General features: G+C 41.8%; 1 protein-coding gene across 1 annotated transcript in view; it reads right to left on the bottom strand.

Moving 5' to 3' along the window:
* Positions 1-636: 636 nt before the first annotated feature.
* ATP8A2 (ATPase phospholipid transporting 8A2) overlaps positions 637-16,215 on the bottom strand; it is a 108,175-nt gene continuing 92,596 nt past the window's right edge. The window contains exon 28 of the mRNA XM_031552093.1: positions 637-679. Within this exon, the coding sequence (XP_031407953.1) occupies positions 637-679 (43 nt within the window). The remainder of the gene's footprint in view (positions 680-16,215) is intronic.

Here is a 16,215-nt window from a genome sequence, read left to right as displayed (position 1 = left end):
ACCTCCAGGGATGGTGACTCAACCACCTCCATGGGCAGCCCACCCCAGTACCTGACCACTCTTTCAGAGAAGAAATTTTTCCTATTATCCAAGCTGAACCTCCCCTAGTGCAAGCTGAGCCATTCCCTCTAGTGATACTGCTTGTTACATGATAGGACTAGACTATGCTAGTAATCTATGGTGATTGCTTCCATCAAGATAGCCCAGGACTATCAGAGTGCAGTTCAAGTACTGATTTATAATCACTCCAAGAAAAAAAAAAAGCTTGCAGCATGAACAAATTAGCTCTAAGATGTCATTAGCCAACCAAGTCTTGACTCCCTTTCACCAATTGGAACTGCCCTCCAGGTACAGAGACTGCTCCTCCCCACCTACTTAAACACGTCGTGATAAAACCTATCACAGAAACTCAGCTTTTAAGTAAACAGGAGTAAGGTCTTGGTACATCTATTATTTAAAGCCATTAGTGAACAGTGAATTACAGTGAATATCATCCTGACATCCAGCTTGTGCTCTGCTGCTAACTGGGGAGCCAACTAAGATATAAGCCAAAGGAGTATGATTCAATACATATTCCTTGCAATTCAGCTGTCAGTGCTTTTGTCTCAAAAGCCTATACTAAATAGGCTTTCCACTTTAGAAAGCTAAAACATTGATGTAGATAAAGAAGATGAAGTACCTGCAAACAATGAAACATTATCAACAAAATGAACACATTTTTATTCTATCCCTTTGTTCTTAATAACCTACTAAGTAAACACCAATGAAACGTGTTACCACGTTAAAATATTTCTAGTTTGCTTGTTTTAAGTAGCCTGAAGCTATCACAGCTTCTTGCATTTATTCATATATTATATTAACCCAGCAGTGTAGTTGATTTACTTGATTGGATTGATTGATTTTCACATTCTATATTTAAGGCAAGAACTCTAGATTGTCATACAAGGGGAAAGCTTGAAAGTCAACCAGCTAGAAGGAAGAAATGCATTCCTCACGCCCCTGTGGCAGCAGCGCTTGTTCTACACCCAAGACCACTGCCTCACAGTCTTCCACCAGCCCAAAAGAGAGTTTGCTCCATGCATCCTTCCCCTGTCAGGGCAGGTACTGTCGGGACACCACGACCTGCCTGGAGGGGGTGCAAGCAGGAAGAGTGGAGGAGGAGATGCAAGACAGCACACATGTGTACACTGCAGGTTCTAGGCTCAGCAGAATGACAACACATTAGAAAAACACTGCTTCTTCCAATGTACAACCTGCTGTATGGAAATGTGCACACCTGCCCTGATCAGACATGGGTAATAACCTTTTAGGGGTGAATTTTAACACTAAGAAAAAGTACAGAAGAGTGTGGCCCTAACGCGAACCAAACCAAGTATGGGCAGGATCCTCCACATTTTACAGTTGATCTCTGTAAGGGCTACAAATCCAACACCATCCATCTCACTGCGGCCAACTGCTGTCACTGACAAGATCCCACCTACCAGATAGCCATGATCCCCTGAAGCTGCATCACTCCCTCAAGGCTGCACCCAACAGCAGCAGAACTACACCTTTAATACTGACCTGCTCTAAGCCAGGGCAAGTGGATGGCCCTGCGCAGAGTGGAAACAGCTTTGATAAGAACTCTGAAGCTACATCAACACTCTCACCGAGCTATATTGCTTGCTCCTGTCCTCTTGGATCCAAAAGACTTGGTTTAGAACACAGGCACATCTAAGATTCACATTAACTCCTCCACATCTCCTTATAGGCTTTGCTGCTGTCTAATGCTATAGGTGTATGCACTTCACAGGCTGATCAACACTAAGAAATGCCAGGTGACAAACACAGGAGTAAGTGACATCCTAGACCCCAAGAACATATGCAAGAACATTAGCAGAACACCAGATGTTGAGGAAAAGATATTTAAATAGCACAACCCCGAGCAAGCCAACATGCACATGAGGCAGCTGAGACTGCCTTCTGAAAGGGACATTTGACTATGAAGTAGGGAACCAATGTTTAAAATAACCTCCACTGAACCTCAGTGTTTCAAATTCATATATCCCTTCTGCTGGAAGGAGAGGGAAGAAGGACCAGCAAGAAGCAACTAGGAAAAACTTCTGTCAGCAAAGACTGACTGACAGGCTCTCATGAAGCCAACAGCCACAACCCTCCCTCCCAGCATTACCTCAGGCAGCCTCTGCCCAGCAGCTTTGCCATGTGCAATCACAGAATCACAGGATGGCTTGGGTTGGAAAGAATCTTAAAGCCCACCCAGTTTCAGCTCCCTTCCAAGGGCAGGGCTGTCAACCACCAGTCCAGGCAGGCCAGAGAGGGCCTCATCCAACCTGGCCTTAAATGCCTCCAGGGATGAGGCATCCACTGCCTCTCTGATCAGCCTGTGCCAGTGCTTCACCACCTTTCAAGCGAAAAAATTACTAATAACACTTAATCTAAATCTCTCCTCTTTTACTGTAAAGCCATTCCCCTTGTTGTGCCCCTCTCACTGTCAGACAGTGAGAGGACTCCCTCCTGCTTATAAGCTCCCCTCAAATACCGCAACGCCGCTCTTCTCCAGGTTGAAGAACCCTGGTTCCCTCAATTTTATCCCATTGGAGAGCTGCTCCAGCCCTGTGACCATTTTAGTGGCTCTTCTCTGATCTGCTCCAACAGTTCTGCATCCTTCCTGTGCTGGGGCCCCAGGCCTGGGTGCAGTTCTCCAGATGGGGCCTCACAAGGGCAGAGCAGAGGGGGACAATGCCCTCCCTCTGCCTGCTGCCCACCCCTCTTCTGATGCAGCCCGGGATACAGTTCACCTTCTGGACTGTGAGCGCACATTGCTGGCTCATGTCCAGCTTTTCATCCACCAGGACCCTCAAGTCCTTCTGTGCAGGGCTGCTTTCAGTGAGTTCTCCCAGACTGTACATATACCTGGGACTGCTCCTACCCAAAATGCCATCTTGCACTTGACCTTGTTGAACTTCATTAGTTTCACATGAACGCACTTTTCAAGCCTTTCCAGGTCCCTTTGGCTAGAATCCCTTCCTTTGGAAAGGGGCTCTTTTAAGTTAATTTTGGCTCAGCTATTGCAGAAATGAGATCTAATTTTACCTGATCCTGCCTCTGTTAGATGAAGGACCTGCCAACCAGCATAGCCTTATGCAGCTGAGTAATCATCTTAGATGCTTTTCTACGCCTTTGGATGAGCACAGAGCATATCCTGTCTGCAATGCTGAAGTGTTTCACTGCTTGCAAAAAGCCACTAAAATGCCTTTGTAAGACTGATGTTGCCTAAGAGGGTACTCCAGCATTGTGCTACGTACTAAGGATTAATAAGTGTACTGTTCTTAGTTTAACAACGCATTATTAATCCACTACACCCTTACTCATCTGCTACTTATGCCTTTCTTCAAGTGTGCTTAACACAGAACAAAGTCAATACAAAAAAGGGGCAACAATGAGATACTGTATTCCCCTGACTGAGGGAATACTTTTAGAAGAACAAGCATAAAAAGGTCTTGATGAAATACTTAGTTAATCACATGGAAAACCTGACTGCACAGTGCCATTACAGAATACACCACGTACACAGCCATGGAGGGTTGTGTGGGTTATGTGGCTTACTGTATTCATTAAAGGTTCACTACAACTGTTAGTGGGTCTGCTAATGGAAACATTAAGGAGAGCAAATTGGAAACTAATTCATTGTCACTAATTGCACTCAGCTACCTCATGCAGAAGTCAAATGTCTTGCAGAGAAGAGTGTATTTGCAATTGTCTAGCGCAGTGCTAATAAAATTAGGTTATTGTGTTCTTAAAAAATACCTAACTAATATACACATATTTCTAATGCAATACCTACCAGCTGTGAAGTCTGGCATGATGCAGGAATAGGTTTAATACTGTCCTGTTAACTAGGTAATATTTTAGCCACTCAACTTCAGACCAAGGACTCAGTGGAGGTATCGTCTGGTGTCTGCAGAGTTCTGCACTGAACCTCAGAGTTATGAGCATAATCCATGCAACCCACCACTCTAATACAGAGAAAAAGAAATTCTATCCTCAGTGAGGAGTGGACTATATGGACATGAATCTGAACAGCAAGAAGCAGAAAGAAACTTCAGGCTGTTTCAGAACTCTACAAGTAGTACTGAACATTTCCAAGTGACTGCTGTCCTGTAACACCATCGCAATACGGACAGGGCATGTAGAGAGGTAGCACATTTCTGAGATTCCTTTTCAAACACTAACACACATTTTTCTCCTTCTGAGAAACCTTGAAATAAGAGTGCCTATGTTAATATGAGAACTTAGAGCTCTCTTCACCAGCTTAGTAGCTTCCAAAAGACTTGGACGCTTGAGGGAAACCAACTCCACGCCAAGAGGAATGCTACAGCTGGGGTGCAGGGCTCTGGGGACTTAGGAGAACGCTCTCAGTCTTAAGAACCAGATGAAGAATCCTGTACAGAACATCTTTTTGTTACTCACAGCTGATTTGTAACATTAAGGGCTAACAAAAACAGAACACAGTAATGATGTTAAAGATAGTTTAAGGAAGAGAACTGTGCAGAGCTCAAGACAGACTTGTGAACATCATCTTAATAAAACCCTTCAGTAGGGCAAGTTTATTTTTAAGCTTAATGGATATATAAAACACACATCCAGAACAGAAAATTTAGCAGTGGTTCTATGTTTAAACAAAGACAGGAGAAAAGCTGCCATCACATGCCTTTCCCTGCCCCCTACAGGAAAGGGCCCTCCTGTCAGATAAGAGAGGCTTACAGATATCAGCCAGTTTCATCTCTGTTCTACAGCCCCAGCCAGAATATCAGATCAGGGATGAAAGCAAGCTTATTAAGCTAGGTACTCATATGGATTCTTTCCTTTGATGCAAGTTATGTGAAAAATATAGGTATCAGTTACTTTAGTACTGCATTATAAAAGTGACACCATCCACCTGCTACCATTATGCTGAACTCCTGTATTTAAATATAGCTGGAAAAGTCTTCCCCAATAAAGCACTGTTATTACAAAAAGCCCAGCCTAGCGAGTTTTCTTACTCTAGCTTTTACTTCCTGGAACAGCTGTCCTGCCTGCAGCATCTGTACTGGATGAATTTTAGAAGTATTATTTCTTCGTTTTCCCCTAACATTTTTTCTTCTTCTTCTTCTAAATCAAGACAACAGTGCCTAGTGGCAGAATAAGGGACAATGGGAGCAAACTGGAACATAGGATGTTCCATATGAGCATGAGGAAAAAGTTATTTACTCTGAGAATTACAGACCACTGAAACGAGCAGTCCAGAGTGATCGTGGAGTCTGCTTCTCTGGAGATGTTCAAAACCCACCCAGATGCTTTCCTGTGCAACCTACTGTAGGAAGCCTGCTTTAGCAGGAGGTTGGACTAAATGATCTTCAGAGGTCCCTTCCAAACCCTATGTTTATGTAATTCTGTGATTCTGAACAGCCTCAGTGACTTGATCTCTAAAAAATACTTTATGGTGCTCCTACACTTTTTAATAGGAAGCATGACCTGCTGCAGACTGGAAGAGGTGAATGTGATTTCGGTAAAGTTTTGCTTACTGGATCAGCTGGGGCTGTGACCACACAGATCTGCTAGAATACACAGCGTATCCTCCCAAACAGTTGTTTGTTTTCTATCAGGCTTCAGCTTGACCTATTACATCCCTGCTGAGGATTAAGCACACTTGTAACGCATCCACACAACAGCTTTGAGACATCCCGGTACCTGCCTGCAAGAGGCACACACTGTTTTATTAGAACTGCTACCACAGTGAGCAGACAACAATCACAGACCTTCTCAATATTTAATTATCTAGTATTGCACAGCCTACTGTGGATTTAGAGGAAATTATGCTTATGACTCATATGCTAGTACTGGAGGAGCTTTTCATGGCAAAGTAGCCCTAGGGAGGAAAGGGAAAACAGCCCAGACAAACAAACCCCCACTGTGCATCACCACCTATCTGACTCCATCTCCACTGGCAGCATATTCATTAAGGTGCAGAGAGTACTGCAGTGTTGCTCTTAAGACAGATCTGATTGACTAGAGCTTTCCTTAAATACAGTACAGAATCCAAAAGTCGTCCTAAACTGCTTCAGACAGAACTTCAAGCAGCCTTCAGTCAGTGCTGAGCTGCATCCATACTTGGATTACATACAGGTTTCTGAAGTTTCTCCATCTCTCATGAAGGAAAAGACACCTTTGAAAGTCAACTACTTGCCCTTTATTTATTTATTTATTTATTTATTTTTAAAGATTGAAAGATAAAATAAGCGAGTAGTTCTCTTGAATAACTATTAGGGTCAAGTTTCATACATGCTTTTTTTTTTTTTGGAAGCGCAAAAGCCTTCTTTCTTTTCTCTCTGCAGAGCATCACAGAAGCAACTTGCTTATGAATGAGCAGAGTCCCTCAGCTGCTAAATGTCATACAACCACAGAATGTTTTGAGTTGAAAGGGACACGCGAGGATCATGGAGTTCAACCCCTGGCTCCACACAGCACCACTCCAAATCCAATCCCTGTGTCTGAGAGCACTGTCCAAATGCTCCTTGAGCTCCAGCAGCTCGGGGCCGTGCCCACAGCCCTGGGCAGGCTGTTCCATGCCCACCGCCCTCTGGCGCAGACCCTTTCCCTCACCCCCAGCTGCCCTCCCCTGACGCAGCTCCATGCCGTTCTCTCACTATGTCACACTTAGAGACATTCACTGGCATTACCACCTCATTTCCACATGGCTGTTCTATCTCGCTGCCAAGAGCACAGCTACTCATCAGGGAGCAATACCTTCCATTCAGCTATTATCTTTATATTGAGCTCACTGTTTGTTAAAATACTAATTGCTTACCACGGGGCAGCCCTACACCCTGACAAGGAGGAAGGGATCTCTCACACTGAGCATATATTCTAATCTTTAAAATGTTTTCTACTGCACAGCTGCTGAGAAGCCCTTCTGCAGCACTTGTGTCGCAGTTTATGCGTGTATGACAATAGTAATAAAAATACCAAATTAACTACAGGAAAGAGTTGTTTTAATATAAAAACATGTTTCCAGATTTAAATTTTAGCTATATTTTTGCTGATCAGTATCCTACTGCAGACAAAGAATGCAGTTCTTATACCAAAATGCAGACGTTGCCCTTGTTTTCCCTACTTCCAGACCCCTCCTATGATTTTAGGTCCTGCCACCTTCCTGCTTGGTAAAAATTTCATCTTGTCTACATAGAAAAAGAAAGAAGAAATAAAGACAGTCAATATCTACTCTAACTAAAGACAAAAGCTATGAACATAACTGAATACACATGTATATCTAATAATTTCAACTCCAGTCTCCTTCCTAATTTTAAAAAGAACTCAGCTGACCAAATGCTAAAGCTGAAAAAGAACAAGGCTCCTAAATGCTATAGCCTATCCTCCCAAAACCTCTACAGACATTCATTTCTACTTCATTTTTCCTCTTCTGAAGACTCTTAATCTGCATGCTTCTCACAAACTACAAATTAGGATGTTGGGGCTCATCAGTATAAACAGAGCTGTAATAATTAGGATAGGGTTATCAGCTTAAGCCTACTTTTTGCTCAGGCATTCAGGAAGAACCTATTCAGTTTTATAGTTTACTGTGTTGTCCTGTCTGAATGAGAATCTTCACCTAACTTGCTTATACTGTTCCTTTAATTTTATAGTGCTGGCATTATTTTTCTATGCCTTCCCTATTTTTTTAGCTTACTTTTCATAACACATATATTAACACCTGCACATGCAACCAGGAAAGGTTATTGTCATTTTCTCTCATATTTTAAAGCTTAAGCCTTGATCTCTTAATTGGCTTTCTATTAAGTCTTCTTTCACTGTTCTTATAGTATGAACTGATTTTCCTTTTCACAGGTGTACATAATAGGAAAGCTCCTAAAATATCTCTTCCTAACTTTTTGGTGTATGAGATTATTTTAAAGCATTTCTATATTTTTTGGCTTTGACCTTAGATTCAGCTACTCACTTTTCTTTCGTTAATCCAATTCTATTTCTGGCTCTAGCCTCAGTCACAGCATAGCCCTGTAGCTGAAGCACTGCCAATCTTCTTAATGTAGGACTTCCCTTCCCCCTTCTTTCAGTTGTTAATCGCTCTTCTCAAATTTTAGTCTATAGGCACTGACGTAGCAACTTTCTTACAGAATTGTTGTTACTCTGTGATTTTAGTAATAAGAAATTGAGCAAAAATAGCCTACAGAAATACATTTACAAAACACCCTTGTTTTATAGAATAACTACATAAAAATATTTTAAATGTATAAAATAAATATATAAATAAACCTTTACAATGAAAAGTCACAATCTGTTTTTCTTCTCCAGAACACTCAAGTGGACATGGTTTCATAAGGTCTGAATCACCAGTGCCAGAGAGCAACTACGAAGAAACTCTTCAGCATGCGTATCTGTCTAAAGAAACCTTTTATTACACCATTTTCTACTCCTCTAGCACCACACAAATGCTGTGTTTATAATGACTCTATGAAGCAGGTAAAATTATTCCCTTGCTCCATGGACACAAATGACAGAACACTTGGAACTGAAGGGAAATAGCTTTAGATCACTGTTGCCCTTCTCCAATCAGTAAATGTTGTGCCTTCTCTTTAAAGCACTAATATTTCATTACTGAATGCTAGTTCATGTTCTACTTTTGACTGGGTTGTTTACAGTTGTCTACTCCCTAATTAATGTCAGCATATGCTCTATGTGTACTATCTACCCTGTCTGAACGGGGCCACAGAGACATAAACCCCATCATCTCTTCAGGGGGCACAACTGAAGTTCTGATTTGATTTGTAACTAGTAACAGAACAAGACAGAAGTTCAGCAGGATGGTTATGTGCAATATGTCTGCTGCCTGGCAAGACACTTCAAAAAAGTAATAATAAAAGTTTCTTGTTTGGAAACTCAATATCAGACTTTCTCTGGAGGCATTCAAGGCCAGGCTGGATGTGGCTCTGGGCAGCCTGGTCTGGTGGTTGGCGACTCTGTACATAGCAGGGGGAATGAAACTCGGTGATTTTTGAGGTCCTTTTCAACCCAGGCTATTCTGTGACTCTATGATTCTATCTTCAGAAGCCTGCAAAGAGAGATGGTAGTGCTCACACATCAGATTTTTATGAGTACGTGGTGCCAAACTTAGTGCTCAACCATCAGAGCAAATGGAAGTAGCCAACAGACTCTGTGGGGACGCGCAGTCTTCCAGCAATACAGTGGGAATCCTTCTACCCGCTCCTCTAAATCCTGTGCGCTGTTTCCTACAGACAATTTTCGGTTGACACCAGACACTACATCTCGCAGGAGGAAGTTCTGGACAAACCAACATTAGGAAGGCTTGGGGAATTACAGAATCCTTAGAGTTGGAAGGGATCTCTGAAGGCCATCCAGTCCAGCTTCCCTCCAGTGAACAGGGACATCACAGCTAGATCAGGTTGCCCAGGGCCCTATCCAGCCTCACCTTGAAAGTCTCCAGGGGTGGGACATCAAACACATCACTAGGAAAATGCCTCCTGGGAAAGTAAAATAAAAACTCCCTTGTGGTTTGATTATCAGCTGCATCCAAGCTGTGTTCATACTACAGGGTTAAAAAAAAAATACACGACTGCAGCTCACCTTGTGGCAAAATAGAGCCCTGGAAACAGGAACAATCAGTTTTCTCCTCCTGCACAGTCATACTAAGAAATGGAAAAGAACAGGCTCTCTCCATTTTCTCCAACATAAGACCAGTACAGTTTATAGAAGCATACACATTTTTTCTTCAACAGTTCAGACCTCCTGTGGACAACCATGGCCATGCTGCTTGTTGCAACCTCATGTTGCCCTCTTTAGACTTGCTCTTCCAGGTAATCTGATTTCTTTTGTTCCTGTTGATTACCAGGACACTTAAGGTTACCAACTTCCTCCTTCCGCCTCTGCTACCATGCTCTTCCACTATTTTACAGTTCTCATGGCATTGCCTTTGTGCACTTTTTGCTATTTTCCAAACAATTACTGGTCATTTTTGAGCAAGAAATGAATCTGAAATTCAAGCAACAGCAGACGTCACAGATAATCTCAATCCTAGCATGGTAAAAATGAAGTTCTGGAACATACTGCGTTTTATGGTTGTTAGTATTCAGTGCAAGTCAGATATTAAATGCAGATGCTATTTTACAATCTCCTCCTAGAGAGATCAATGTGTAGTGTCTATTTTCTGCCCTTGAAGTTCCTGGCTTTACTTGTGTTTAAAAACACAGACCTAACAGCAAAAGCCTGTTTAAAAGTTCAGCTCCTCCCACTCCAAATGATTGCTTCATAGACTTGTACACATATCAATCCAATCTACCTGTGAAATTGAATTAAGTTTCCTTCCTAACACTCCTACTGGAAAGCTACTCCAAACATTTGCCTGATACTTTGAATATGCCTACTATGTATTTTCAGACTTAATATCTATGAAAGCTTGTTCTTGTGCATATTGTGTATATTCTGCCCTGAAGAGCTTTGTCATAACCAAAACAGCAACTCCAGTGGCACATTTACAAACATGAGTTTCTGCAGTGTTTTAGAAGAAAACTGTCCTTACTCACTTTAGAGAGTGTAGTTTTAATACTTCCTAATGCTAAGGCTAAACGCTATAGACCTGAAATAGTGTCCAACTCTAATTTCTCAAATTGAAACACATTTAAAATAATTCCACTGAGTTAACGTGCAGATCTGCATTTTGATAAATTTACCAATAATTATACTTTTCTGAAGTGTGTTAATTTGGACCCCAACTCCCAAATCTTTGCTTTTTCTTGAAGGAATCAACTCATTCATCTCTTTCAGATCTTCTTAGAACTTTCTCTTTCTGAAGACTGATCACTCCCATTTGCTATCCTATTGAAGATTCCTACGGTCTAAAGCCTTCTGAAAGAACACATAAGCAAATTTCATACTTGTAAATAAAATGACTTCCATCAAAATCAGAGGGTAAGAATTTTCTCACTTACTGAAGATTGTGGAAAATAACTTTATCAAGGGTCAGGATTTTAGGGATAGAGTTCATAGTGAATCAACAATTCTCTTCAGGTAGGAACGGATTAGGACAAGTTTGACTGGAAACAAGGAGGGAGAAGGAAAGCACTCTCTCTTTCTGTCTGCCAGCTAAGCTCTTATATGAGCTCTTTTTCCCCCCTACTACCAGGCAGATAAAAGGCACAAGGATAGCTTCCAAGCAGAGGTTTGTATTAGTGAAGCTCTGGGGAAAAGATTTGACTCTTCATCAGTTGATCAAAATAGGACCTCACCTCAGTCTTGGTTCAGACAACATCCAACTGCATATTTTTAATTCCTCTGTCTTTCTGTCTCTCATCAAAAGAAGGTGCCAGAACTGAGGTTAACGCATTTAATTTCCTATCCAGCAACTGGACTACTGAACACTCAAAATCACTGAACAGGAATTATGCTAAGCCTCCCCCATGATGCAGAAATGTAAGTAAATGATAACTGGCTTTCAGTTTAAGGCTTCTAGCTCAAGTCTTGATTTCCATCCACATAACCAGTAAGAAGAGACATAGATCACACTCACTTCAGAGTCATGATGGCTGCTTTGTATAAATTCTTTCACATCATTTGTCTCCTGCTTAGAAATAAACTGTTTAGAAATAACCTATTGTATCATAAGGTGACATTTGCTTAAAGTACTCTCAGGTCCACAAAAGCCTGAGGTATTTGATTCACACATCCTTTTCATAAACACTGGGCTGAATGCTCCAAGATCTTACAGGACAGGAAGCTCAATTCCCTCCCTCCATGGTGCTTCAGGTGAAGGGGCAGAACAGTGCTCAAGTAGCAACAAATCAAACCCGAGCCCTCCTTCTATTCAGCACAGAAAGTGAGTCAGAGTCCCTTTAGTGTACCAGCAAAGAATGAGTTATCTAAAGCTTTCAGATCTTACATCTAGGGCATCTGCAATTGCTTCAAAAGGCTCAGCTAGAAAATACTGAAAGGATAACATTTGTGTTGATAAAAAGGCCAAGCCAAACTTAATTAATGTCTTCCCAGGAGCAGAAAATTGTAGCTGCAGAGATATTCAGCTGCCTTACCAACATACAATATATTGCTCTGCTCTACTACCTATATATACAAGAAAGAGTTTGTGATCAGCTACAACTATTCAGAAAAAGGGAATGCTTTAAAACAGCACCATTTCTGAAGCCATAAGTTTCCGTACACAAACTCCTACAGAATAGTAAGAGATCAAGATAACCTCGAGGCAAAGATAGTGCATTGTTGAACAACTATTCTTTTTACTTTCAGTAAATGCAGTTTCAATGCCTTTAGCATTTTGAATAGCTCTTTGTGGGGTCAGGAGTCAGACTCTTGTGGGAACTGTCCAGCTTGGAATACCCTATGATTCTATGTTCTAGGAACCTGAACAGGCAGACAGGTTTCTTTGCAATCATGTTATGTTCTGGTCGGATGTTCTAATCCTGCATAGAATTACAACAGCATTACTGCTAACGCACAATAGCATAGGGAAGTATAGTGAAAACAGACACTGCTCGGGAACAAACCTCTCTCTTCCCAAGGAGAGAGTGAAGCAGGGAAGGAAAAAACAGTTCCTAAAGTAGACAGAACACTTGTCCATTTTCAATAGAGTTGCACGTATTCAAATAAAAGATAACATAGGTAAAAGAACGAAAGTATTGCCTACATATTCAGCTAGAATTGTTCTATTTTTATCAAATTCATATTTAATCTTAAAACCTGAAAGTTGATTAAATTTGTTTAACTCCTAAATAACCATGTCCTCTATCATCTGAGTGGCTTGATCTTTAGTGTATTTCTTCATCATCTCACCTGTCTCTTTCTAATAAGGCAAAGTGCTTCTACTGGCACAATATTTAAGGCTTTATTTATATATGAAGTTATTTCACAGGAACTGTGCATAAAACATCTGTTTCTGATTCAGTGTCCTAAGCAGATACATTCTGAATTCCCTCCTATCTTACTCTAAACTAACTTTCATAGCCAGACAAGCTCTGAGTGAGTTACCCAAGACAAAAGATAGTTTGGGTTGGCATTTATTTAGCCATCATTGTCATACTGTCAGTTTACACCTCAAAAAGAGCTCACTCTGCTTGACACGATTCCACTCTGTGCAACTATAAAAGCACAGTAACATAAAATATGGCATTTGTTGTGATGAGATTTTGCTCAAAAGACGTAATTGTCACTGATGTTTGTGAAAATAGGATTGGGCATTGAAGTGGTTGAATAAATTGCACATTATCCTAGGTTATACACTAATGAAAAGAAACAGGAACTCAGTAACACAAGTAATTACCACACCATTTACATAAGCACACACATATGCTTTAGTCTTCATCTGGAAAAGCATCTCATCAGAGGCTAGAATTCATGTCTGACAACACTGTGGCTACAGCAGCATTTGCTGAAGACGTACCTCTCTGCTCTGTGACCACTGTCTCTGTGACTGCCAAGTGTCTTTCTCACAGCAGAACAGGGATTTTGCTCTTAAACATTTAAATGTTAGTATCTGAGGACTCTTGTAAGTTCAGCACTGGGCTGACCTCTTTCCTAGGGTTTGTTTGAAAAATGCCTTCAGGATGATTGCTTATCTGCCTCCAAGGTATGATGTGGACAGCCCAAAGCAGGTGACTTCAGTGAGCTGCACAGTGAAAGCTTCAATCTTCACTGCACTTCTTGAACTGCCTGAACCTGACCTCAGCAGCATCAGAAGACACCTCCTCTGAAGCATTTTTCTGACCAAAGAAAGAGGTGGTCAGAAGGGAACAAGACCCTTCACAGTCAGAAGGGAGTAAGATTCTGGGAGGCAGTCACTGGTCTTAAGACTAAAGACACAGCAAAGAATGTCAGCAAATACTTAAGCATAAATGTAGATGAAAAAGACATACAAGGAGTGTGGTTTTGCACCACAAAATGATGCTTATATTTCAGCTCCTCATGCCCAGGGAGAAGACTCAGTGACTAACTCTATGCTAAAATGATCTCTTCTTGCTGATGCACACCACTGAGTGGCTGAAGAAGATCTCAGTAAATGACATCACGATCATTTGTACCTTTAATCCAATCTAAAGTAGGAATTCAACATTTTTTGCCCTAAAAATAAAAATGCTGTTGTGTAATCATCCAATATGTTATTGACAGTTGCTTATTTTCAGTGGCTTAAGGAGACAGGAAGGAGAAGTACAGGTTGGCTTTTGATGTCTGCGGTTCCAACAGTAAAGAACTGGAGACTTCTTTGAGAATAATTTTAATCTAATCAATTTAGCCTAGTTGGTACAACACTACAGCAATAAAAAGATTTCATCGTACAAAGCAAAAAAAGAAATCAATTAATGAGCAAATGCACAAAGTAAAAAGGACCAATCCTTTGAGTGGCAGGAGGTGACTCGCCATCTCTGATTTCTCCTTTTCACCTCATCTGCTTTTCTGTGGTCCTTTGTACCAGCGCTGAGCAGGTTTAAAGTTCTACTAAATATACTACTGACTTTTATCCTGTATTAGTAAATGCAGAAGTGATGCTACAAAATGCAAAGGTAGAAATCACAACTGGAACTGATGTGAAAAGACATCATCAGATCGTCACAGAGCGTTGTTTTGTAAAGAAGTACATCCATAAGCTGCTGAAATCCTTCACGCAGCATGAAAAGAAATCTCTGTGGTTCAGTCTCAAAGCTAATACTTTAAGATACTAAAGCTCCCTCAAAAGTAAACAGGACTAGCAAATACACTGTAAGTATTTAAAGCAGGAAGCATCTTTTTAGAAAAAAGAAAGCAGGCAGAATACTCTCAGATATTGCATGAAGGGAGCCACAGAGGATAATGAGGTTACACGGCCCTTACTAAGGGTGATGAAAGGATGACTGACCCTCCTTCCCACCACTCAGCTCAGAAAAGGCCTTCAGGTCTTGCACTGCCACCACATTGCCATATCTGACCTCATTTTCAGCTGTATGGTTCAGCTTCCAAATGTGTGTTTTTCCAGAAAGATGAAGGCAGGAGCTCCCTTCTGGCAGCCCATAGGCCCTGACCTGTGTCAACCACAGCCATCCTTGTTAATAAGTCTATGTTTTAAATTAGACAAACCTGTACTATGTAAATTTGTATAGATATAACATGATGTGGTTCTGTTATCCTCCAGAAAAATATTCTAAATACGAAATATACTGTCAACAGCTGAGAAGCAGTGGTAGCAATGTTACCCAGCAACTCTTATCCTTCTTCAAATACTTACCTAATTTGGATTTCTGTTATGGGAAAAGCAGGGTACGTGATAAAGTCCAAATCTAGGTACAAACAAATCCCAGCCAGAAGCCCCTGTATGACTCAGGTGCCCCAGAATGACTGACATCCAACAGAGCCACCCAGATCCATGAGTAAGATGTACAGAAGCTGAAGCTTAAACTCAATGCATATGCCATACTCCAGTCAAACACTCTCCAAGTGCCAATGTTCTGCACCTGGATACCTTCTAAAGGGCTGGTTTTGGCTAAGCACAGTAGTTTAGACTCTGAATGAAATGTTACAAATAGTGCTTTTGAACAACAGCTCCCTGCCACGGACTGCAGTCAGGCAGACAAGACCCCAGCCACCGGACAGAGCAATCTGCTTAAATGGGGCTGTTTCATCTGCATGGCTTACACTGAGGATACCCACAGCTTGGTAATGTGCTAACCGTAGGCTGAAACCTTCCCATTCCCCATGAGACAGCATTGCATGGCTCGCTGCTCAGCATCCTGCTTACTTCAGCAGCTCTGCAGAGCTCCCGGGGGTTCTGTCCTTATTAGCACGCAGTGAGGCCAAGCAGGAGGATGTGACCACAGTGACCAGGCTGTGCAGAGCAGAACAGCTTCTCCTTCACATCATCTCTAGTCTGTTCTGCGGGCTAACAACCACGCCATGCTGGAGGACTTCTTCCAGCTCAGCACCACCCAAAAACAACCACATACACGTTCTCCAAGGTGCTCTCCGCAAAGCAGAGCTGATGGGAAAATGTTCCTCAAAAGCACATTCCTTATTCAATAAACAGTGCAGAAGGTGCATCGCACTGCACCCCAGCTCCCCGCAGACCTTGCTCCGGGCGCAGGAACTCGGCCTTTACGAGACCTGCCTACAGGGCACGAGTAACGTCACCGATGCTACCGTTCGCCCGGCCCGACGCTCCGGGACAGGCGG

Source organism: Meleagris gallopavo, chromosome 1, assembly GCF_000146605.3.
Source record: "Meleagris gallopavo isolate NT-WF06-2002-E0010 breed Aviagen turkey brand Nicholas breeding stock chromosome 1, Turkey_5.1, whole genome shotgun sequence".
NCBI classification, from domain to species: Eukaryota; Metazoa; Chordata; class Aves; order Galliformes; family Phasianidae; genus Meleagris; species Meleagris gallopavo.
Note: the sequence above shows the minus strand (reverse complement) of the source record. Positions and strands in the feature narration are given on the sequence as shown.